The 24,017-nt window shown below is 40.2% G+C and overlaps 1 protein-coding gene across 1 annotated transcript; it reads left to right on the top strand.

Moving 5' to 3' along the window:
• Nucleotides 1-2,582: 2,582 nt before the first annotated feature.
• On the top strand, nucleotides 2,583-18,991 carry tmem64 (transmembrane protein 64). The gene is made up of 3 exons (XM_034198562.1): nucleotides 2,583-4,109; nucleotides 12,940-13,095; nucleotides 16,092-18,991. Exons 1-3 carry the CDS (start codon nucleotides 3,399-3,401, stop codon nucleotides 16,281-16,283), a joined length of 1,059 nt encoding a protein of 352 aa, XP_034054453.1. The 5' UTR covers nucleotides 2,583-3,398; the 3' UTR covers nucleotides 16,284-18,991.
• The last annotated feature ends 5,026 nt before the right edge of the window (nucleotides 18,992-24,017 follow it).

The following is a 24,017-nucleotide window of genomic DNA, read 5'->3' as shown; positions in this document are numbered from 1 at the left end:
GCTACACATGTTTCTGTGTATAGTTTTGACGCTATTGTTTGCATGACTGCCACAAACAACGATACGTTTCCTGAATACGTATGCTTTTATTATGAAAGCGAAGTCACTTAACTTCCTGCCATGTGCTCTGTCGGCTTGCTGCTGTTGTGATGAGTGCAAACCATAGACTGTGAGGAAGCGAAATGTCACTCAAATGCAACTTCAGTATCGCACTTTAGGAAAATAAATCAATAAATGAAAGATGTACTTTTAATGACAGATAACATATGTCTAGAATCAAACATATCTACCGAATAAAGCCAAATTAGCAGCAACAAATGTAACGAAGGCTATGCCCAAATAGGAATCCTATAAGCTATAAAGATTTATATATTTTTTATTTTTTAAAGATGAAGACCAGACAAAAGATAATTTCAGCTTGAGTTAAAGTCCTCTTTGGACTTTGACATTTAGTTAAACAATAATGTGAGGTAGTCTCTTCTTCCTCTTTTTCTTTTGCCTTATATATTTGATCATCTAGCCTACTTAATTTAATGTATTTAGGGTTTCTAAATGTATATGTTCTCCTTTAAGTTGACCAATGTGTTAGGTAACATACAGTGGTTGACATAACATAACCACAAAATTCCAAATAGCAAAAACAAGTTCACAACTTTTAATCTTAAAATAATAATAAAGGGAAAGAAAAACACTTGAGAAAGAAGCACTTACAAAAAAATAGCTTTACTTATGTAACAGTTTGCCCCTCAGATGTTAAACCTGTTGATCTTGTCAGACCAGATTGTTGTCAAGCCTGCATGATGTTTCCACATGTAGCCGATACATCAATGCAACTCATGAATAAACCCTGCAAATGGATTGGTTGTAAAACTGTGCAACAGTTCCATCTAGTGGAGTGTTAAAACAGCACTGCTGTCTTCAATCTCAACGCAAAAACTAATTAAATATAAACATTTGGTGTAGTATAATCTCTCCGTATGTACTACTTCAAAATGAAAGCTTTTCAGGAAGCCGAGGCAAAAAAAACTCTTGCCAACAGCTGGGAGTCAGGCGGTGAGCAGTTTGCATGAATGCACGCACTGTCTGCTCCACTCCCCTCATTATGAATTTATGATGAGCATACCAAGCAGGGAGATAACCCCCAGGCTAATACTTTATTGTATGCTCTCAGAAATACAGGATAATATGAATGCACACTCTGCTACACATTTAATATTCTAAATTGATCAAGTAGAATTCAATTTTGTGTGTGATATGATTTCCGTTAATAATTGATGACCATATTATTTGTCTTATGTAAAACGTTGTACAAATATATTCATGAACTGCTCCTATAGCCTACAATTTTAAAAAGAATGGACTTTGTTTAGTTTTTTGCACTTTTTGTTACTTTACTACATTTTAGAGGAACATTGTACTCATTTATTTGAATGCTATGATTTAGCAGATTACGATTGAACCTAAACCCACGAGAAGCCTTGTTCTAAACAACCCAACCTTTAGACAACATTTGTAATTATAAGCTAATAATATTAATTATATGATAACATAGCCATTATTTATTATGTATACTTTCCATGTTAATAAATTGTACACTATTTTCTTTTAAATTATTATAACTTATGATGCTTTGTTATGGGTCAATAGTGAACTGCAAAAAGCAAGCTACATTAAAGTGTGTGTTAATGGATTTGTGTCTTTAGTGAATTGTATGTTGTGTTATTTGTAAAGCCTACTTAAGCAATCAATCTAAGTATCTTCCATCACTGCTACCTTATTGATAATCGATAGTAATTTAATCTAAATAATAATGGTAGTTGTTAGTGGAAACGCATGTGATAGCAATGTCTGACAGACGAAATTATTATTAAAATGTAATGATGATGTATTTGTTTTTTTGTTTTGCACATGTGCTGGTGTGTATACATGCATTTTATTTTGAATATGTTTGAGTATCTAACAGCAGCACTGATAGATTAGGGTTATGCCAAAAAGGCAAAGTCCCAAAGACATGAGTTGTCCTTTTATGTGTTCGATAATAGAAGAAATGTTTTCCCCAACAGTAACTGCATTACTTGAATAACAGCATTGCAATATTTTCAGACACACCTCTGGTAACTTTAACACTTTTCTCTCAGTCTATATCAATATATAAATTATACCAAACAAATACAGAGGGAGTGTTACTACTTTTGTCCCTTTTTGATTAATTCCTTAATATTTATTAAAGGAACTAAATCATATTGATGCAACTTTCTGGTGGAGTAGTTTACATCCAAATGTACTTAATAATTCAGTTGTATGCTTCTTTAAACATGTACATAATTTAGAGGAATATTACGAGCAGCCTATAGATTATAACGTATCCAACAACCCAACAAAAGAAGCTCAAATAAAGCCGTTACAATAAACTCAAGCTCCACCATCAAACTACCCCATCCATAATTGATAATTGATCCAAAACAAACACAATTTGTCGTGGAACCCTGTAAAAGAAATCTCGCGATGACAGCGGTAGCGCTCTGATTGGACGAGAACGTCAAACGGTCGGTCACGTGGACATAGAGGGTCACTTGGCATTCTGGGACACAAACAGTGGTCGGTATGAAAAGCTTTATAACCGCGTCAACAGCAGCAGTTTCTATCCACTGTGGAAGAAGGAAGGCCACCGGAGAAACAACAACAGCCAGCAAACAGAGAAAGAGATAACTGTATTTCCTTATCCGGTGTCTGCGGCTTGTTTGTCGCTCTGTTGTCCGAGTGAAGCAGCGTTTGAGGAGGCCAGCGACGGTGGTTTAGTCCCTGAGATGCAACGGTGGACTTTGTTCAGGCAGTGAGCTAGTTAGCTAACGGCCAGCAGTAAGTTAGCCGTGCTGTGATAAATGCTAACTCCTTAACGTTAGCTGGACGGCAATGCTGGTGGAGTCTTAAAAGTTGATGATCTCGCAATATTTCGCTTCTGTTCATCTCAGTCTAAAGAAGAGTTTTTTTTCACTCTCAGTTTTCCTGCACTGACAGCTCGCTCCGTCCATTCATTCGGCTGTCCTGAGCCGAGAACAACTCTGAATATGGCGAGGGTTTCACACCGAGAGTACAAAACTGGCGCTTTTAAATCACTGGACTGGCACGTTGCCCAGCTAGTGTACCCAAGATAAACATTGTTAAATTGGACAATTCATCAAATGGCCAAGGAGAGTGACGGATTTCATGTGTATGTCTCACTGCATGCAAAGGGTTACCACTGCTAAATGCTTATAGACCCTTTCCTCTGTTGAAGCTCAACACATTGATAACTCTAGACATGGACTTGCCCTGGATGTAAAGACTATCTGGAAATCTCAAACGTCACAGCTGTGTGAGCCTTGCTGCTGGTCCCCAGAGCTTATTTGAGGGCCAACATGTCAATGTCAGGGTCCACGACTGTGCAGCTTTTCACCAAGCTTGTCAAGCATGCAGTGGGCAAGGCAGAGATTCAGCTGAACCGCTGGCTGCAGAGGACTGCCACAGATGACTGTGACAAAATTGACATACTGATATGCAGCGCCTTCGATGAGACAGGGGCCAGCATTGGAAAGTCAGATGGAGACCCTGAGGTTAACTGTGACTCAGGGGGATCGACCTTCAGCAACAGTGGAGAGTTCAGACACCCATGCTGTATCACCACCTTTTGCTTCAAGAGTGCCCTGCTGGCCTGCGTCCTGACTGCTGTGTGCTTCTCGTCAGTTGCACTGGTTCGCCAATACCTCAAGGACCTCCTGCTCTGGGTGGAGAGCTTGGACAGCCTCGTCGGAGCCTTGCTGTTTATAGTTGGTTTGATTATCGTGTCTTTCCCGTGTGGATGGGGGTATATTGTTCTTAATGTTGCAGCTGGCTACCTCTACGGCTTTGTGCTGGGCATGGGACTTGTTATGGTGGGAGTTTTAATAGGTACTTTCATGGCACACCTGGTGTGCAAACGACTATTGACTGACTGGGTGCTGAACAAAGTTGGGAACAGTGAACAGCTCAGTGCTGTCATACGAGTGGTGGAGGGAGGAAGTGGACTCAAAGTTGTGGCCTTAGCGAGACTCACCCCAATACCATTTGGGCTCCAAAATGCAGTTTTCTCGGTGAGTATGAGCCAAACACAATTTTATTTTTGTATTTCTTAAAGTTCACCTATTATGCAAAGTCCACTCTTTCATGTCTGTTATACATAAGCATGTGTCCCCTCTGTGTAAAGAGATTCTGATGGTTTCAGGAAAAAAGATTCACTCACTTTTTGTCCTGATCCATTTCTATAAAAACCTGTCTGAAAATGAGCTGATCAGATTTTGGCCACTATATGATGTCATAACGATTTTTTGTCTTGTGTAACCATTAGCCAATCACCAACCAAAGTAACCCCCCCCCCCACCACCTTATCACCTGAATCTCCTCCTAGAGCACCATTGAGTTATTTTTAACCAAATACCTCCCAGAGGGGCGTGGGGAGTGGCTCCTTATTTTCATCTAAAGTAACAGACAGAGAATCAGCACTTTTGAAACAGGGCTGAAACAGAGGGGATTATGGGATGCTACAATGCATGATCTGTTTGGTATTTGGAGCCAAACACTTCAGAGACATGATTTGTATATATCTGAGACCTATAATATATTGATGAAAAAGAGAATAATAGGGGACCTTTAACTTGCTTTTTTCTTGATGAACTGTTCTGTCTATAAAATGGCAGAAACAGTGAAACAAGGTGGTGTCTTTAATGGTCTAATCTAACCCTATCGTTTTAATAGTAAACTCATATGGATTGGAGCAGGAAGGTCACAGCAATGCACCAGCAAAGAGGCAAACTCATTAACCCCTGGCCTAGAGGATGGTTCAACAATTACTTGCAGTCATGAGAAACAAACCTGTGACCTTTTTGATTTTTAGAAATAAATCATTTTCTTTTTTGCTGGACCAACCTACCACACTAGGGAAATCACAACCGCACAGAAAATAGCGTCAAGTAAGAGACCAGGAGTATGTAGAATTTAATCATTTTAGTTCTGATGAATTTTGGACATAGTAGATGTCATGACCTGTTCATTTAATATTCAAGAGGTTTCAGTCAAGTAGGAAAGAAATATAAGGGAAATCCTCTGAGAAACAAGACGGATTTCTCTTGTAGAAGAAAAAACCGTTCCTATTAAATGGATTCTATTGTAGCCTAAGGACTGAACTATCAATATACCATTTTTAAGTCTTACTTTTGGTTTTCATATTTGGAGCAATGCTTTTTTTCCTGAATTAAATAATTATCTGATGATAATGTTGACAAAACCATGAACATCTTTGTTTTCCTGTAAGTATACATCCTCAGCCATTTGTCTAGGCAACACACACCATGTGATCTACATGATAGCGCTAAGCAGTTCCAGGATATTGCTTTCACCTGCACTCCCACGTTTAACCTGAGGCCCTTGACCTTCATACATCGCATGAATAATTTATACTCGCTGGTGATTACCCTTCTCAGTCAACTCATTGATACATCCAAATGAAAAAAAGCCTTGAGGGATGTGTGACTGGATAGTAGGACGTCAGCTGGGTGGTCATGCAAACTGAAAAATGTTATGCCAGTGGTAATTGAATGATTAATGAAGAATCCTGACCTGCGGGCGAACTTGATGTTTTGTAGCTTTTCAGGCCTGGCTCTGTAGAGTATTTCAAGCTATACTGCTGCTATATAGCTCTTATCACTGTCTAGCACCAGATTATATCCTCTCTCACAAGTTGAGCTGCAACCATTAGTCGAATAATCGATTGGTTAAACATCATTGGCTACTATTTTGATAATCGTTTTATTTTGTTTGCATAAAAATGTCAGGAACGGTTTTTTTTCAGACTTATATGGAGATTTTCTGCTTTTCTATCAAATTAAACTGAATTTTTTCAAAACAAATTAAGACACCTTGGACTTTGAAAAACCAGGAAGGACATTTGTCAATATTTACAGAAATAGACCAAACACGTTATCTATTCATGTAGAGAAAAATCAGTAGAATAATCAATAACGGAAATAATCATTAGTTGCAGCCCTTCTCACAAGTCCCACATTTTCCGATTGATTCTTTTCACAAAGTTGTGTTACATTTGTGTTCTAAAATAATATTCACATGGTATTTTTTTAAATATTCAAATTGAAAGGCTTTAAAAGGTTGAAAGTTCAATGTGCTGGAGCTGCACTAACATGAAAAATGCACTGTTTAAAATATTTAACATCCCAGTAAGAAGTGGGGATAAAATGTGTTCAATGTCATAGATTCTATTTGAGTGTATTAGTAACATTTCTGTTTTGAATATTGCACTTTATTATTGGTCAAATATATGGGGAGGAGAGAATAAAAGTATTGTTGAAGGCAGAAACCAGCAGCAGCACAAATATCCAGGAGTGGATCCAAAGAGCTTTTAAAGGCATTTCTAGCTGAGAGCGTTAAGGAGTTGATGCTCAGGCCTGAGGCAGGAAAAGGGAACTAAGATGACGTAAGTGAGATTCACAAGCACAGTAATTGCATGTTGCAAAAACCAGTTAGTGTTCTGTGATACTGATTTACTTGGACATATCTCAGGGTGTTTGGCTTTGGCCTTTGACCGCTCTATATTCACACTCGCAACCAGCCTAAAATAAACACTCACTATGTGCAATTCATTCCAAATATCTCAAATGTTGCAGAGCTTTATTCGCCCATCTTTGGTCAATTTGTATGCTAATAATGCTAGAAGACTGCCATTGATTTGCAATGAGTCAGGGCCTGACCCTGTGAGTGCTTTTGAAAATGAGAGAGAATGTCTTGGCTGGGAATAAAATTCAGGGTTGAGTTTAAGCTTCGGGCTGAACGTGAGAGTCTTTGTGATGCTAAAGATGACTGATTCCTCTGTCATAGTCCAACACTATTACATACATATACAGTTCTTCTGTTTTCACGGTTGTCTTTTGCGTGACTTACTTAAACGGCTTCTGTTCGTTGTTGATTCATACTCTTGGCCTCCTGGGTTGGTACATTGCTCTGTGTCCAAAGGTTGTGATGTGTCACTCGTGCAAGGATCATGGCTTTAGTTCTAACAGTTGTCGCAGCCTTTAACTCTCTGTTTCATTCTGCAGAGGTGAAAATGAGGTGTCAAATTGAAAGGGACAGACTGTTTACACTGAGTCGCCCAGCTGCTGCCACTGTCACTGGAATTATTGGTGCTCCACAATCAGTTTCCCGGGGTGAAATTAAAAGGCTGGCTAATTGACAGAACAGTGAAATGCTGCTTTTGCTCTGGGTTGTTTTTTACTACAAAAGCCAGCAAACGATCACCTAATGAAAAAGGACGTTGGCTTTCAAATGGCTCAACCTCAACTGCTCAAAACTGGGTCATATTTGGTTGTATGCCAGTTTGCATTTGTCATATTTCCTTTGGATAGTTTCAACTTATGACAGCTGTTTGTATTTGGAAATGCAGCTTCTCTGATTTTGACTCATTGTCATGACTTTTGAGAATGCTTTCAGCTTTACAGGTTCGAACCATAGGTTTAAACACATAAAGGGCCAGGTTAACCAACTTAACCCTTTAGAATGACCTATAATAGTGCAATAAAATACTTGGCCATTGTATCAAATAATTTTAGTTTTTCTTTTTATTATTGACCCTACATCTTGGCCTAATATTTGGCCTCTTGTGAGTTGATTTGGATGGCTAATATTGCTTTTAAAATCACACATAATGTCTTGATTTCCATGTATCAAGGGGCAACGTGATTACTCTAGTTTCCAAACCAAGTTTCAGCCCATTGTTTATCTGTCCAGACATAACTATGTACTCTCACCGCTCTCATTGTCTATATCAGGGGTGCCCAACCAGTCGATCGCGGGGAGATTCCCAGTCGATCGCGAGATGTGTCTAAAAATAGAACAACATATGTTAATGTCCTGAAACATAATCTTCCTGTCCAGAATAATGCACTTGAACGCATCAAAGCTTTGTGATTGGCCTGCGTGACCCCATGTGTCGGGGCGTGGCTGGTGGGCATTGGGCAGTATTTCGCTGACGTTGTCCGTGTCGACAGGAGTGACAGTCCGCACACACACAAGACCGCAATTATGGCAGAAGCAAAAAAGCCCAACATTGGCCTATATAATTTTCACTCCGAGTGGGAGGATGATTATTTTTGTATCTATTCCAATTCAAAGTCCATCTGTCTCATCTGCAATGCGAGCGTGGCTTTATCGAAGAAGGGTCATTTAGGAGCGGCATTTCAAAACAGTGCACAAACGCTACGAGACGGAATTCCCTCCCAATTCTGCCCTACGCTCCAAAAGGGGAGGGGCCTGAAAGGACAGCTAAATGCACAGCAGTCCATTTTCACCAGGCCCAACAACAAGAGCAAGGCTGCTACCAGAGCATCTTATCGTGTCAGTCACGTTCTTGCGAAACACATGAAGTCTTTCAAAGACGGCGAAGTTGTGAAAGAAGCATTCCTGGAGGCTGCCGATGCGCTTTTGGGGGACAATAAAAATAACAGTAGCATTTCAACAGGTTTTTGATAAAATAAAAACTAAAGTTAGATACCGTTATTAATCAGCTGTAAGTTTGAACTTATTCATTATAATTATTGTACAAAATGGTATAAGAATGCAAACTTAAATTGATTATAGTCTATTATCAATTCAGGTTAAGAAACTAGTGTTGCTTGCATCCTATTTTAAAGGCATTTCTTTTTATACTCTACTAAAATGCAACAAAAAAAGGGTTTGATTCTATACATTTTTTAGATAATCTTTTTTTATTGCACTTTGGCAGCAGATTCCTGTGTAGCTTCAGATCTGAGTTGTCTTAGCCTAATTTATACTTTTGTAGCAACACTATTTTGATATAATGGCAAAGAAAGGGTTCAGAGTCTTTTCTTTTTTCCCTGTGTCATATGTGGCAGCACTGTTCAATGTTTCTTGAAAACATTACCCACTGTAGTGACGTGTGAATAAACTCCAACTCTGTATCCACAACACTGTTGTGTAACTTCAGTTAAATACTTGTATGTGTGTAGATTAGAAAGAGGTAAGATAAAGGATCTGCAGGATTTTATGAAGTATTAATTGTACAAAGGTCAGTTTTATACAAGTAGAAGTGTGTATTTATACCTGGTAGTAGGCTGTCAGTAATGGTTACGCCTCTCTATTTGGACTGGTAGATCTCGGCAGACTGGCAACTTTAAAAGTAGCTCTCGGTTCAAAAAAGGTTGGGCACCCCTGGTCTATATCATTGATAGTTTAGAAGTCTCAGGAGTTGGTAGAGACTTAAAAAGGAGCTAGAACAAGAGTAAATATTATCATTATTAGAAGTAAACCTTCATTCAAGGTTGGTGGGACTGGAGAAAATGAAGTTGTCAACTCCTCGCACGAACCCCATAGTTGAACTCTGAAGGTCGGAGCAGAGCATCTCACCTGGGGGTTGAGCTGCTGCTGCTGCCAGGAGCAGAGGAGCAGGCTAATGAGCTGAGTCCCATAGTCTGCTGCCTCCTCTCTTCCTTTTGCCCTCCTGCCTTCAGGGAGTTCAAACCCAGCTCTCTTAACTCTATACCTTGCAATTCATCATACCTTGTCGTTCATTATGAAGCATAGCTGATAATGAATCTTTATTATCTTATTCTCCACAATAAAAGGTCAAGCTGCCCGTGGTGAGGTACTTTATGGACCCCACTGTGGAGTTATGTGTTGTCTGCTCTGCCCTTGGTAAGCATTTTCTTTGGATGAGGCTGCATTTCACCGTGCCCGCTGCCTCTTTCTGCTGAAGTGGACGGTGCTACATTATAGCGGGTAACCTAAAACCACACCAAGAATGCAGTAGTTAGCAAAACATTGGGAAGGCTAAGAAAGAAAATTGAGAATCCTTTGTGCACAAAGCGGGCATATTCAAGTCGGCGTGTGCATTTTATTACATGAAATCCCTGCTCGCTGGCCTGGGTCCATCCTGCTGTCATAAAGAGCTCATGAACCGATGAATTAGCAATTTCCTCGTGTGATTTATAGGACCCTAACTACAGGGCAGACGTGTTTGTGCAGCCAGTACTTACACACTGTTCCTCACCCTACACTTTAAAGGGTAAACCCTGCGCGTGTCCAGATAGAAATCAAAAGCGCATTACAGAAGCAATCCTACATTTACTATGCAGTCAAGATACACTACTCTTGTTTTTGTTTACGAGCACAAACTCAGATCTGCATTGCTATTCTGAATAAATCAGGTCAAGCCGAGGATGGGGTGTTTTTTCACTTGAATTTGCAATTTATCTTGATACACGGGCTTGCAGAAGCGAGTGGGAGGTTCAGTGGGAATTCTCTGCGCAGTTATAAAAATACCGACTAGCCCTTCCCTGGTCGTATAAGACAGCTGCATACGCTACATGCCTCGGTGGGAAGAGACTTCAGAGGACAGTTGCTTTACAACTCGGGGATGATAGCTGAGAGAAAGAGAGTGCATTCTTCTCCTGCTCTCACAGGCTCACATGTCATATCTCAGAGATCAGCTGAAGGCATTTTGAACGTGTTGACAAATGGTGTCGACACATCACTGCTTATCTTTCAAGGGGAAAAGCCTGTTACATGATGATGTGGAGGAAAAACTGCACAACTACCAAGTCAGGATAAAAACTTGATAATATGGTCTGGATTGGCCAGGTTTTCATAACGTACATTTCCTATAAAGTGTAAGCCAGACTCTTATCAGTGTGTAGGATGAGTGGGTTTAGGATGTATCACAAGGAGGAAACACTTAATTGTACCTTGTTGTAGTTTGGACCAGGCAGTGTCTTGCAGGAACACGCCGCTATCAGCCACAGTGCACTAGTGTTGTCACGATACCAACATTTTGGTTTCGATACAGATACTAAGTCAAGATTTGCGATTCCGATTCTTTTTCGATACTTTTCTTTTATTATTTTCATGATCAATAAAATGGTAGTTTATCTGTTAAGTGTTTTTCTTACAACATGGTCTCTTCTTTATACTTGAGTTTATGTGATTTATTTGATAGTTAACTTTATATTTTATTAACATGTAATATAAATAATTATTGACCAAATGTACATTGCAGATGTTAGCCACATTGGTAAGTTAGTTAAAAAGATAGCCATATTAGACAGTTATCATTGCCATTAATTGCCTCGTCAAACTACGAAAACGTTCGTTTGTCACAAAATAAATTACACTTGTTTTACTTAGATTTGAGGGCATGGGCTTGAGCATGATGTAATTATGTTATCTATCACATTCGCTAACCTGTTTTTAAATTATTTAAACAGCTCTGGATTCCGGTCGGCGAGGTGCTTAGCCAAGTCTGATGTGTTGGCTCCCTTGGTTTGCAGGGATCTAAAACATGTCTCACAGACAGGCCTCGTGGTGTCCGTAGGCTTGCCCTCACTGTCAGAGATATAGCTAAAATGTTTGCATCTGGCGTCTTTTTTGTCAACAAACCGAGGCGCAGCGGCAGTTGCACTCCCACTTGCAGCCATGCTTCTCGTTTTCTCACATGCTCTGGCAGCTAGCGAGTGCATGAGAGAGGGGAGGGACTTAGAGCGTGCTTGAGAGGGGAGGGACTGCAGGCACGGCTGCAGTGCAAGGAGTGGAAGCAGAGCGCTGAACACACACGGCTCTTATTAAAACAGCGCTTTCTCACCGTCATTCTTAAAGTACCGATACCAATGAAACGGAGGAATCGTAACGTTTTTAACGGCAGGGTATCGCGGTACCTTTCAAGTATCGGTACACCGTGCAACACTACAGTGCACAGTGCCAAGGTCTTATCCTCACTTAAATCAAATCAAGTTTAATATAGCACATTTATAAACGATTTTTGGTCGAGCCAAAGTGCTGTACATATAATAAAAATAGCCTACAGTAGAGACACTTTACAGCTAATACAACGGCACAGATTGTTCAGAATATCAGTATGAGAAAAAACGACACCCTCTATCCTTAGACTTACCTGCTGATGTCATCATTTAATCAAGGGTGATGGTAAAGCAGACCCATGTTTATTTCTAGGTGGAGGTACTGCGATATGAAATGAGACACTGAGCTGCACGTGTGATATGTTCAAAGTACATTTACAAGATGGCACAGGTATCATGAAGACTATTTTTGTGGCTCAAAATTACAATTGTTGCAGCTACTCTCCAAAATGACATTATAGTGGTAAACAATTAGTTTATTTCTCATCGGATATTACACATATTCTACATATGGGCGAGTGAAATCATTTATATATGACTTGATTTTTCAAGCACATTTCTTTCTACTACAGAGTGGTGGTTATATGGTAGTAGTTCAGTAGTTATAATTCATGCAAATGTGTGATACACTTGAACTAACCCAGCTAAATTGAGATAAGATAAGATGGAGCTTTATTTTCCTAGTGTTAAATGTGCCTTGTTCATCAATGTTCGTATTATAAAGTCACAGCAAAACGACAGTTACAATATCTTCAGGAAAATATCAAATAATTTGCCGTCATATTTATTACTTTAGTTGGAATCATTTAATCCTGTGTTATAGTTTTCACATCTAATAAATAATACAAATGTTTTGTATGCAGGTTGGTGACAAATGTCAAAGTATTACTGACCCTGTCTTTAGCCTGGTTCCAGTTTTTATTTAACTTTAAATGTCTGAACCTTTGTTGGCAAACTGAAATGTTGAGTGAGGTATTTAGCCTCACTCTTTGAATGATAAGTTTAGGTTCTTAAATAATTGTATCTTGTGTTATTTCATTTATTTGAAATATAAACAGATTTAACAATGGACGCGTAGGACCACAACAACGACTAATTCAGCACAATAGGGGCTGTTGAACAACGGCATTGTAGTACTACAGCAGATGTGTTTCACTCTGCTTTGTTCTCTTATTAGAAGGTCTTTATAACATTTTCCTCTTTTCTTTAGATCACAGACGTGTCCTTGCCAAATTACCTGGTGGCCTCCTCTGTGGGTCTGTTGCCCACTCAGCTTCTCAACTCGTACCTGGGCACCACGCTCCGCACCATGGAGGACGTGATCGCTGAGCAGAGCGTCAGCGGGTACTTCGTCTTCAGCCTGCAGGTCAGCTGCCGGTCACAAAGGAAGCATTTATCAAACTCTCTCTCTGTTTATCTTTACATTGTTTATCTTTACATTTACAAACATTACCGTTCGCACATACCTCTCAGTCTCAAACAACTTGTGTAATATATTCCTAACTTGCATATCCTGTTAGATGTTTTTGAAATAGTTTTGCTGTTACACATGGTCTTACACACCCTTACAACTAGGGCTGCTCGATTATGGCAAAAATCATAATCTCGATTATTTGGGTCAATAATTGATATCACGATTATTAAAAACGATTATCCATTTACTTTGAAAACATCAATTTATTGGAAAAAAAAAAAAGTTGAACAGTATGTTTTGAACAGTTGATTACCCTTAACTTTAAGTATAATTCAACTGAAAAACCAATAAAAAATAAAAAAATGTATTTGAAAAAAAAAAATTATAATAATAAAACTGTAACCCCCTAATCCCACCAGGAGCGTCTGCGCTGCGGCGTTTTTAGCGATCGCGGCCACTCTAGTCAATGGGTGCTATTCCACCAGACCCGCTGCGCTGCGGCTCGAAGCGTCCCAGAAGCTCCTCGCCGCAAGGAATTTCTAAAATATAGGATGAATCCTATTTTTGACGCGGCGCGGCGCAGGCAGGAAGTGGAATGTTCATCCAACAACTGCGAGGCTGCACACACGACGCTCCGCTTCCGCAACGTTTTGAAACGCGCCTGGTGGGTTAGGACACAGGAGGAGGACGCAGGAGGAGGACGCAGGAGGAGGTCGCAGCGCGGCGCAGCGCAGACGCTTCCGGTGGGATCAGGGGGTTAGGGAAACTTCTGTGTAGCAATGCAGTGGGAGTCACAGACTCAGGAAAGAGACACGGGAAGAGCAGGAGCTTTGATGTCAAACACTGATGGTTTATTTGGAGCTTCGGAGAATTCACATCACAAGTCACAGCAGCCACGATCTGACTGCACGGGAGAGTTGCCACGTAAGAACTCTACCCCAGACCCATGTATTTAGCTAGTTCCGAGAGCATCATCAACATGCTGCATAACAAGATAAAATCATAACACCTCTATCAGCTGACGTCAACAGGCAGGAACATAGAATCATAACACCTCTATCAGCTGACGCCAACAGGCAGGAACATAGAACCATAACACCTCTATCAGCTGACGTCAACAGGCAGGAACATAGAATCATAACACCTCTATCAGCTGACGCCAACAGGCAGGAACATAGAACCATAACACCTCTATCAGCTGACGTCAACAGGCAGGAACATAGAACCATAACACCTCTATCAGCTGACGCCAACAGGCAGGAACAGGGAGACAGAACACTGAGAGCACAGCAGCCAAGGTTACGAGGTGCGTGTGCTCAGTCAGGACAGTTTGAACTGATAAACTGGGTCAAAGTTATGGGCCTTGGAAAATATTCCCCAACAAAAACAATAATCGTTTTATTTCGATTACGTTGTTTTCGTAATCGTTGCAAGCCATAATCGTAATTGCGATTTCAAATACGATTAATTGAGCAGCCCTACTTACAACCTATAGCAGTCAAACCATGTTGATCAATTTAAATGTATAATTGACAAAAGTTATTTAGATTTTGAACAAACCCCTGCCATGTGCTTTGGATCATTTTTGAGGGTGAAATACATTTTTTACCTGTTTTTGAGATCATATTCTACCCATGTCCTTCACACGAGGAATAAGCACAGTAAACCTGAAAGAGTACCTTTTCATGAGCGTCTCCACGGCCACCATTTGCTTTAATTTTTTTTATTTTGAATCTTCTCTCACCGAGGAAGCATGCAAAAGGCATTTTTCTCTTCCTTTTTGAATTGAAGATACAAATCTCAACATGTCCTTAAAATATTTGGTTTTTAAAAGTCTGTTTTTAAACTTGTCCTGGTTTGACCCACATCATTGAGGCACATGTTTGCTTGGTGCTTTTTTCCCCTTCCTTGAATTTAAAACCGACATCTTACTGAGCCTGTCAAACCGTATCCTAGGACAAACGAGCCTCGACATTTTCCCCTCCCCTAAGTCTTCAGTTACATAACCGTCTAGAGTGCTAATTCCAAGCCTTGTGTAGTAATGCTAAAAATGCCCCCACTTCTGTTCAGCTCAGTCAATGGTCATTGAGTCTCTCACCACGCCTCCAACAGCTGTTGAGCTTCTTTATATCCTCGGTGCTACGGCATTATGGGTAGGTGCAGTTTTGACACATTAGCAGAGTTCAAGGCCAAGGGTCAGTTGAACATCAAGTAAGCGTCAGGTTCTCATGCAGAACTGAAAGCTGTTGTTCCTAATCGACAACTGGCCTTAATCAGGAGGAAGCTTGAGTCACTGGTGGTGGGAAACCAGATTATCTCTGACTGTTCTTACCGTCTTAGGCTTCACGTTTCTCCGGTGTTAAGTACAGTGCTACTATTGCTAACTCTTGTCAAGAAAAGGTATAATTGTCTAATGAATAATCACACAAACCTTGTTTCATTCACGTATTTAAGTGCATTTCGAAGTATTTTGTAAGAAGAGCTATACCCAAATGACAAAACTCCGTATCACTTTCTCTACTGCGCAGAAAAATGTTATCAGATGTTTGAGAAAGTATGAAACAAACCTACTGACATGAATACAAAAATGTAACTTATCCAATTGAAACAAATTCCTAGAGACCTCATACATGTCTTAAAAACCAAGGAATTGTGTTTAAACGTCTACTTTTTGCTTTTCCCGTTAACTGGTGGATTACAGCCATGCGTTGGCTTTACTAGCATCACTAGCATACATGAAATAAACTACCCTGTTAACCAATCATTTGCTCCAAACCAGTTCATGGGAAACAACAGCTGCATTACTTTGACACCATTTCAACTTTCGTCTGCAATTTTTGTGAAAATGGAGCTTGAGTCAGAGCTAATGAGTCTGATGTATTGTCATGTACAGATGTTATGTGTGTGTCAAACAAAAACCCTGACTTTCCTCCGTGTTTCCTCTGCAGATCGTCATCAGCATCGGCCTGATGTTCTACGTGGTGCACCGGGCACAGGTAGAGCTCAACGCCGCCATCGCCGCTTGCCAGATGGAGCTGAAATCGTCGCACATGAACGGCTCGTCCACCAATCACAGCGGCTTCACCTACTGCAGCAAGAGAGCGGCGGCCGGCAGCGGAAACTGCATCAACGTGGTGTGACCTACCACTCAGTCGCTGAATTGTAAGACTTCAGAGCCCCTCTATGTTTAGACGGTGTCTGAAATGTTTTCGGAGGGTTTATAATTTCCAAAATCTTGTTGTAGCCACACTATGGAGAAAAACCCTGAAAGCGTACATCCTTAGTCGGTACGATGTTTTAGATGTGTGGACCACGCACCCTTTAAGAAACGGTGCTGATGGAAGATGCTACACATCTTGTTGGATGTTTTTTTTAATTTTTTTTTTTTAAGGCACTTCTCAACCTATTAACTTAGTTTACTTTGTTATAGGAGTTGTCAATGAAATGATGATATTTAGAGATTTAAGAGGCGGCTAAATGAGTGAGTCCGTACAAACCATAACTAGGCATTAACTGCCTGCCAACACCATGAATGTGCAATCTGGAGCTTTCTAGAGAACCAAGGAATTTCCATTTCAGTGTCAAAGAAATGCCAACCTATGCACATTCATCCGTTTTTATTTGACTCAAGCTATTTATGATCTGCATCCAGTGCTAATTCACGGTACAAATAATAAGGGCCTTATTACTTTTGTAAAAGAAAATGTGGCTTTTTAGTCCAGTTTCTTTTTTAAGTGTCTTATTTTCGGACTATGGAGAGAGGGGGGAGCTCTCAGCGAGAACTACTGTGTGATTTCTGCTGGCTTCCTACCACATCAGCTGAATCCGCCTTGTCTGCCCGGACATGGTTTTGGCGCTTCTGCAGTTTTTTGATAAGAGCAGCTGGGGAGCAGAGCAGATTTCACAGCACGAAACTCAGGAATGTTTCTGCCAGGAATGTTGATCATCAGCTCCTCGGTAGCACAGACACACGTTCTGCTACACTGCGCCCAGACCGAGATGTCAAGCTTTCCTGTTAATGTTTATATTCATTTTCAATTAGGTTTTACATTTGTCTTTTCATTATACATCTTTGGCTGTGTGATTATCCATTAGGATTATTATATAATTTGTGTTTAAGATAGTTGTTTTGACAATTCTGTGCAATACATCAACAAGCGGTGATTAAATGGCATGAATGTGGTATTTCAGTGCTGAAACCAAACTAATCAGAAATGCTCTAAAGCATCAACATAACACAAAGCTGAGTTTATTTAAGGTTTTACTTAGATTCTATGTGAGTAAGCTAGATGAGATAGAGAAGCTGTTATTTTGTATGTGCCATCATTAGGTAAAGCTTATCATGACACTGAGGCTATATGTGACTTCTGACTGACAGTATTTTATTACTTAATGTTAATTATGGACCGGTTCTTTATAATACGACAAAGCTCTCATTCTGTAGGTTCTCTTGCACAGTCCACTACAAACAGATGTACATTATTTTCATACAGATGAGTTACACGTGGAAGGGTTTTGGTTGCTCAAAAGTTGAAGCTGATGTGTCTCAGAAGCCGACAATCAAACACAACACGGACACTAAGTGATGAATGTGATAATGTTTTTTATTTTTACATGAATTATTGTGATGCTGCTCCTCAGACAAAGTCTGGTTGAGGAATAATAAGGGCTCCTATATGAAATCTTCATCTCTGTGTATTTGTAATGCTGGCACACATTTTAGTTTTAAATTTTTTGTACTAAAGTTTGTTTTTCTTTCTTCAAAGCCAGATTTAATGTTCGCCCTAAACATTCCATGCTGTCAGTCCTCTTCAAAGCTGTAGAGTTATTGTCATGCTAAGTGTTGATTGAAAGGGCCCCTTGCTGTCTGAATTTAGCAATAATGTTTGAAAGCAAAAACAATATGATAGAAATCATGAGATCTGTTGAGAAGAGCTGTTTACTACGGATGTTAAAGACTGACTCGTGAACATGAGGGAACAAAAACTGCTTTTGAGTTGTTAGTCGAGCCATGTTCCTCTGTAAGGCTGAATATAAATACTACAGGTTATTGTTTCAGTGTTCAACCTGCCTGTTGCCTCCCGCTGCCTCTGACAGATATTTCTGCGCTGCCACTGACTTGAGTGAAAGAGACACAGAAAACCTCTGGAGTCTCGAAACATACCGATCCCTCATTGATGTTCAGAGATCAGACCTCTCGTTATGAAAATCTTCTAAATGCAATTTAGACACGTTTTCCAGTTTCTTACTTGAAATGAACGGTTTGGTAGAGAGAGATTAGCTTATTTTATGGCTGCAAGATTTTATCAAATCTAGTCACCATTAATTTTTTTTAACGGCATAGAAATTCTTTTGAGTTCTAGCAGTGACCCCACCCTCCAAACAAAATGTGAGTCAATGAAGTCAACGTTATACCACGTTAAATGCAAAAATCTAATCGATGAAACTTGATCAGCCACAGTTCATTGAGATTTTGAAAACTTGAGATTGTGGGAAAATGAGCAGTGAAGGCGTTCCTCTTAGGTGGTTTCTACTTAACTTAGATATAGTTATGCAACAACTGATTCCTAAGGGAAGTATATTTCATAGACACCCACACAGACCTGCACATGGGATGTAACTGGACTGTTAAGAGGAGGACAGTGTGATGTCATTAACTCAAAGGTCACGTTTAGGGTCTCGTTCGGTGCTATGAAATGCAATACTTCCCATCTGTATCAAGTGCATTACACATATACTGTATTTTGTAATACAGATAATTTTACAGTGTATAAATATTGATATTTATCGCTGTACAATGCTTGTTCAGTGTTATTTATAAGACAATAAAACAGACTTTGTTACACAATGTTGGTTCAGTTTTATTACTTTAATGTTTTTTATGTGGTCCACTCCTCTGTTTAATAATTTACATCTCAGGATGACTTATGTAATACAGAGTCAACCTCTCTTGTCTGTAACCTTGTTATTTAAGATGGACTTTAACAGCCTATCAGTGGGAAACTGAATTCTTGACAGATGTTTTCACAGAAATGTGTTACTTATATCTCAACCATTACATCGCGTACTTTCCCCACTCATAACAGCACCCCACATCCTCGCTCGAGGCACTATATTGAGAGACTGCAAGTCTTACATGTCTTCTTTAACACTAGTGAAAGAAAACACCCATAATGCACATGTATGTGTTAATTTTAATTGCTGTCTTATTTTTATCTGCAGGTTTTTCCCTCTTCTAGCCAAACGTAAGCATTAGATAATGCCATAAATGATTATTTAAAAATAACATTAAGGACTTCTAATACAAAGAAATATTGTCCTAATGCAACTTATCAACATGGCAACAATGATGATGAAATCTAACATGTTTTACCCTGTCTATTCTATCAAATGGTTTGGAATTATTAAACAAAATGTAGTCTTTTCCTCACAGAAATCTACACTACATCAACACCATATGACAAACATGACATGTTTGTTCATACATCATTCATAGCACTATAAATTGTATTCATAAAAACATGGCAACATTACTATCTGTCAAACAAATATCCAAAATGTCCTCTTTTGACTAGTTTAAAATATGGAACAAACTTTTTATTTCAAAATATTTGTATGAATGTTCTTGTTCAACACAGAATTGCCACCGATGGGCCAAAAATAAATGTTATAGAAAAAGAAAAAAAGCACAAAGTCTTGTGTGGAACAAACTTTTGAACCTGGCTTGACCCAATGTTCAGATATCTGTTCTTACAATGTATGATAATTAGTACATCATTAATAAAGTACTGCCTCTTTGCATATTAAAACACATTTTCAGAAATCTATTTATAGATATTTATATCTTTGTGTCCGTAATCAACTGGGGAGGTTGAAGGTTGATATCTATCAGGTAATATTGTACCTTATTCACCTCCAGTGGTGGCCCTCAGTATGACTTCGTCCTCAACCCTTTGAAAGACAAAATGTTCTCTCAGGAGGTTTCCCCTTATCTTGCAAAAAATCTGAATAGCTGTCAGTGCTCAAATATGCACCAGAAGCAGCAGCACTGTACGGTCTGAAATAACGCTGGCTGCTGGGGCCGTTTGTCACAGCGATTTTGAAGGGAATCAGTGATGGATGTAGCGGTGGTGATGTAGAGTAGAGCACCACTTACGCTTGCCCTTGCCATGCCCTGCCTGTGACAAGCTATCTGTACAGGGGGAGAGGTGTGTGTGTGTGTGTGTGTGTGTGTGTGTGTGTGTGTGTGTGTGTGTGTGTGTGTGTGTGTGTGTGTGTGTGTGTGTGTGTGTGTGTGTGTGTGTGTGTGTGTGTGTGTGTGTGTGTGTGTGTGTGTGTGTGTGTGTGTGTGTGTGTGTGTGTGTGTGTGTGTGGATGGACATAGTCTGACACACGCCGTCCAGATAGATCCTGCTCACACACATACAGTGGGAACGTTGCCCACAGCCATCTGCTCACACCCCAGATACAACAAAAACCCAAAGAGAGCACAGCCACGGTCCATCAATCACACAGCAGACCAGACCCCCCTTTTGCATTCTGTCCCCCCTTTTTTACCAGGAGCTACAGCACAGTTTCTCTGCTGATCTTCACAAGACCAGCCGATCTCTTCCGGGCTCGGCTCAGATCAGTGTCCGATCCATCATCATCCTTCAAAGGACAAACCTCGTCCCAGAGCCTCTCCGGCAGCACACACAAACGTCCACACAAACCAAGAACATTCATTTTGACGGGCCTCAAATTAAAGCCCGAGTTCTCACTGAGGGCTACGTGTTTGGAGGAGAGCTCCAAAAATAAATCTGTGAGGCTGTTGAAAATAAAAGCTCGGTGAAATGATAAAATATAAAAACAGAGTGAGGGAAAATATCTTGGAATACACCCACACAGCTTTTCAGAGGGAAACGTATGGATGATTGTATATTTATTGGAGGAGGGAAATGTTGATGGGCCTTGTTACGACCCTGGGTCGTTAGGTCATGTGTGTGGAAATGTTTTCCCTCCTGTGTCTGTGTGTGTGAGCAACAGGTGGTGCCCGTTAAGCTGATTAGCTACCTTCAACCTGCTGATTGGTCCACCTGAAGAAGAGAGGATATTTAACTGCAGCCGTGCAGTTCCTCGGTCTCTCTCCGACTAGACTTCTCCTACTCCAAACACACATCTGCGCTGCAATGTCTGTCCTGTTACGCTGATTGCTTATTTATACCGTATGCCGGTCCTTTCTCTCGTGTTGTGAGACTGTGTAGAAAAGCTACTAAACCTGTCTTTGTTAGACACGCTTTATTTTGCTTAGGAGTGCAAAACCCTTTCTTTTTTTTTCCTTCTGGATTATTCGTTTTCTCCTGTTTTTTGCATTAGAGTAGGTAAGATTTTTGTACGTTTATTTTCCTCATTTGATAGGTAAGATTTTGTGTTAAAAGCTTTCTTTGTTTTTTTTTTGTGGTTTTGCTACTCCGGTGTGTAATAATTTTGGGTAAATACATTTACCAAACTCTTTCTCTGTCTTGGCGTCCGTGTTCTTGGGAGTGGGAAAAGTGGGGAGAGTGCATTTTATGCTGCGCCTAGGTTCCCCTAGGTCTGGGCGTAACAGCCTCTGGCAGCAGAGGGATGCTTCTCAAGGCAGGACGTTGGATCACATGACCAGTGGCGGCGCCAGAGATTTTCTCTAGGGGGTGCTGTGGGGTAGCTTGACGTTTCATAGAGGGTGCTCAAACATTAAGGGTTTCCCATTAATGCGCTACAGTTGAATTTTCTACTGCAACACTCCCCACGCACACACAGTGTACCCGCGACTGTTACAATGAAGGCTCGGTAATCAGCTTACGGCATGTGTAAGCAGGGGTAAAGTGCTATTTTTTTTACAAGTGGGGAGTGGACCTCACCTCCAGGAGGGTCCTCACCTCCTCTAGTGGGATCCGAAGATTTTTTTTTTTAAATATTGACGTTAAAAGCATCAATCTGGTGCATTTTGAGAGCCAAAATGAAGAGATCTATGGATATACAGTATCTCTCAACATAGGCCTACATATGAAACAGAACTGTAAACAGATTTTCTATTTCTAGATATTTTACAAATCACTCCCCTTTTAAAACAAACCGTTTGAGACCCACTGAGATAACTAGACTAAAGTTAACTATCTAAACACTGAGTCCTTTACTTCACCTGAGCTGAGGTTATCTGAGACTCTCAGTCTGACAGGAGAGAGTTCTCCCTCCACCTTGTTGTTGAAAAAGCTCCTTATATCCGTTAGCTTGGCTAGCTAGCACCAGATGCTAACCACAACGATCTCCGGTAGATACCCACCGGTTCGCGAGCTCTCTCTCTCGCTCGCTTGCGCACGCACACAAAATGGCTCGTGCCACACACACACACACACAGAGCAGAGCTTGAATGAAACAGACCCAGAAGTAAGCTACTTGTACTCACGAGGCCTATTATGTGCAGAATCCCTCTCGCTTTCAGGTGGTTTTGATTGAGTGTCCACACGTGGACGTTTAAGGACTAAAAAACGATCCATTTGTCACTTTGCTGTTAGCAAATCATTTGGGGCTCCAGCTAACAGGAAGTCACTCAAGTGTCACAAAGTAATTTAGCCTATGGGTAGGTCAAAAATCGAATGGGTGCTGGCCATTGGCCTAATCATATCACCTTTGTTGGCTTTATGTTTTTGGTCAAACATTTATTTGTTTCACATTTGCATTGATGTAATCAATATTTTTCTGATTTAATTTAATAAAAATAATAATAATTTTCGGGAAAAAAAACAAAAAACATGTTTCTTGGGGGTGCTTTGGCAATCCTGGGGGGTGCTTCAGCACCCCCTAGCTCCCCCCTGGCGCCGCCCCTGCACATGACCAGTTACTTGGCCCCGACAGATGTTGCCTTCATCTGTAGCACCAATGACCTGCTGCTGCTCCACTCCTCTCTGCTGAAGTGGGAAACTGCTTAGTACAGAAACAGGAGAAATAGTGCACCTCTAGAGGACCAAGAGAGACACATTTACTCAGATTTCTGTCTCATTGTCCTGTATTCTATACCGTTTGTCTCTGGCCATGCATGCTGACCCTCACCCTTTATTTAAATTAATTACATTACAGTATTCGGCTGGACATTCAACAAAACATGTTCAACACTTTACTGGATTTAAAACTTAGATGTAATGATTATATGACTGACTGAACGGTTATTCATTAAGAAAATGTATTAAGAAATACCCAAAAATGTTCCTGCTTCTCATAAATAATTATTTTCTGACATTGTTTGTTGAATGTGAATGTAAACTGAATTTCATTGGGCTTTAGACTTTTAGTGGAACAAAATAACAGATTTTAAAACATTTTAATTCAAGATTTATTTTAATTAATTGTTATTTTAACAAAATGAAGGTTTAACATTGTGGCACAGGATGTTAAATTACCTAAGTTTGACTGCAATAAGATTTGAATATGAGGTCATATGTATTCTTGAGTGTTGGCCAAACAACGTGTTTTATGAAGTTACAGCAACAGCAACCTTTGACCCCTACAATCTAATCAGTTCATGGTTCATCAGTCACAGTGACTGATGAACTGATTAGATACGGCGTTCCCGAGAATGGGGCAGACTGACAACCCGAAAACACAATGCTATTATCAACAGAGGCACAAGACGACAAACATTATTCCTAAAGTTTTAGGCTTTAGGAGATGTCATCAAAGCTAGACAGACGTCGCTCACATGTCCTTGCTAAACAGGGGGAGGGAGGCCTGATCTGGTGACGCATGCTCCCGGGGAAGAGTCGCATCTGTGTCCTCTCCTGAGGTCAGCTGATCCTCACTCTGTGTGACCGAGAAGTAAAACCTGTTTTCTGCTCGCCGTGCAAACATGAAAACACACT

Source organism: Gymnodraco acuticeps, unplaced genomic scaffold, assembly GCF_902827175.1.
Source record: "Gymnodraco acuticeps unplaced genomic scaffold, fGymAcu1.1, whole genome shotgun sequence".
Lineage (NCBI taxonomy): Eukaryota > Metazoa > Chordata > Actinopteri > Perciformes > Bathydraconidae > Gymnodraco > Gymnodraco acuticeps.
Note: the sequence above shows the minus strand (reverse complement) of the source record. Positions and strands in the feature narration are given on the sequence as shown.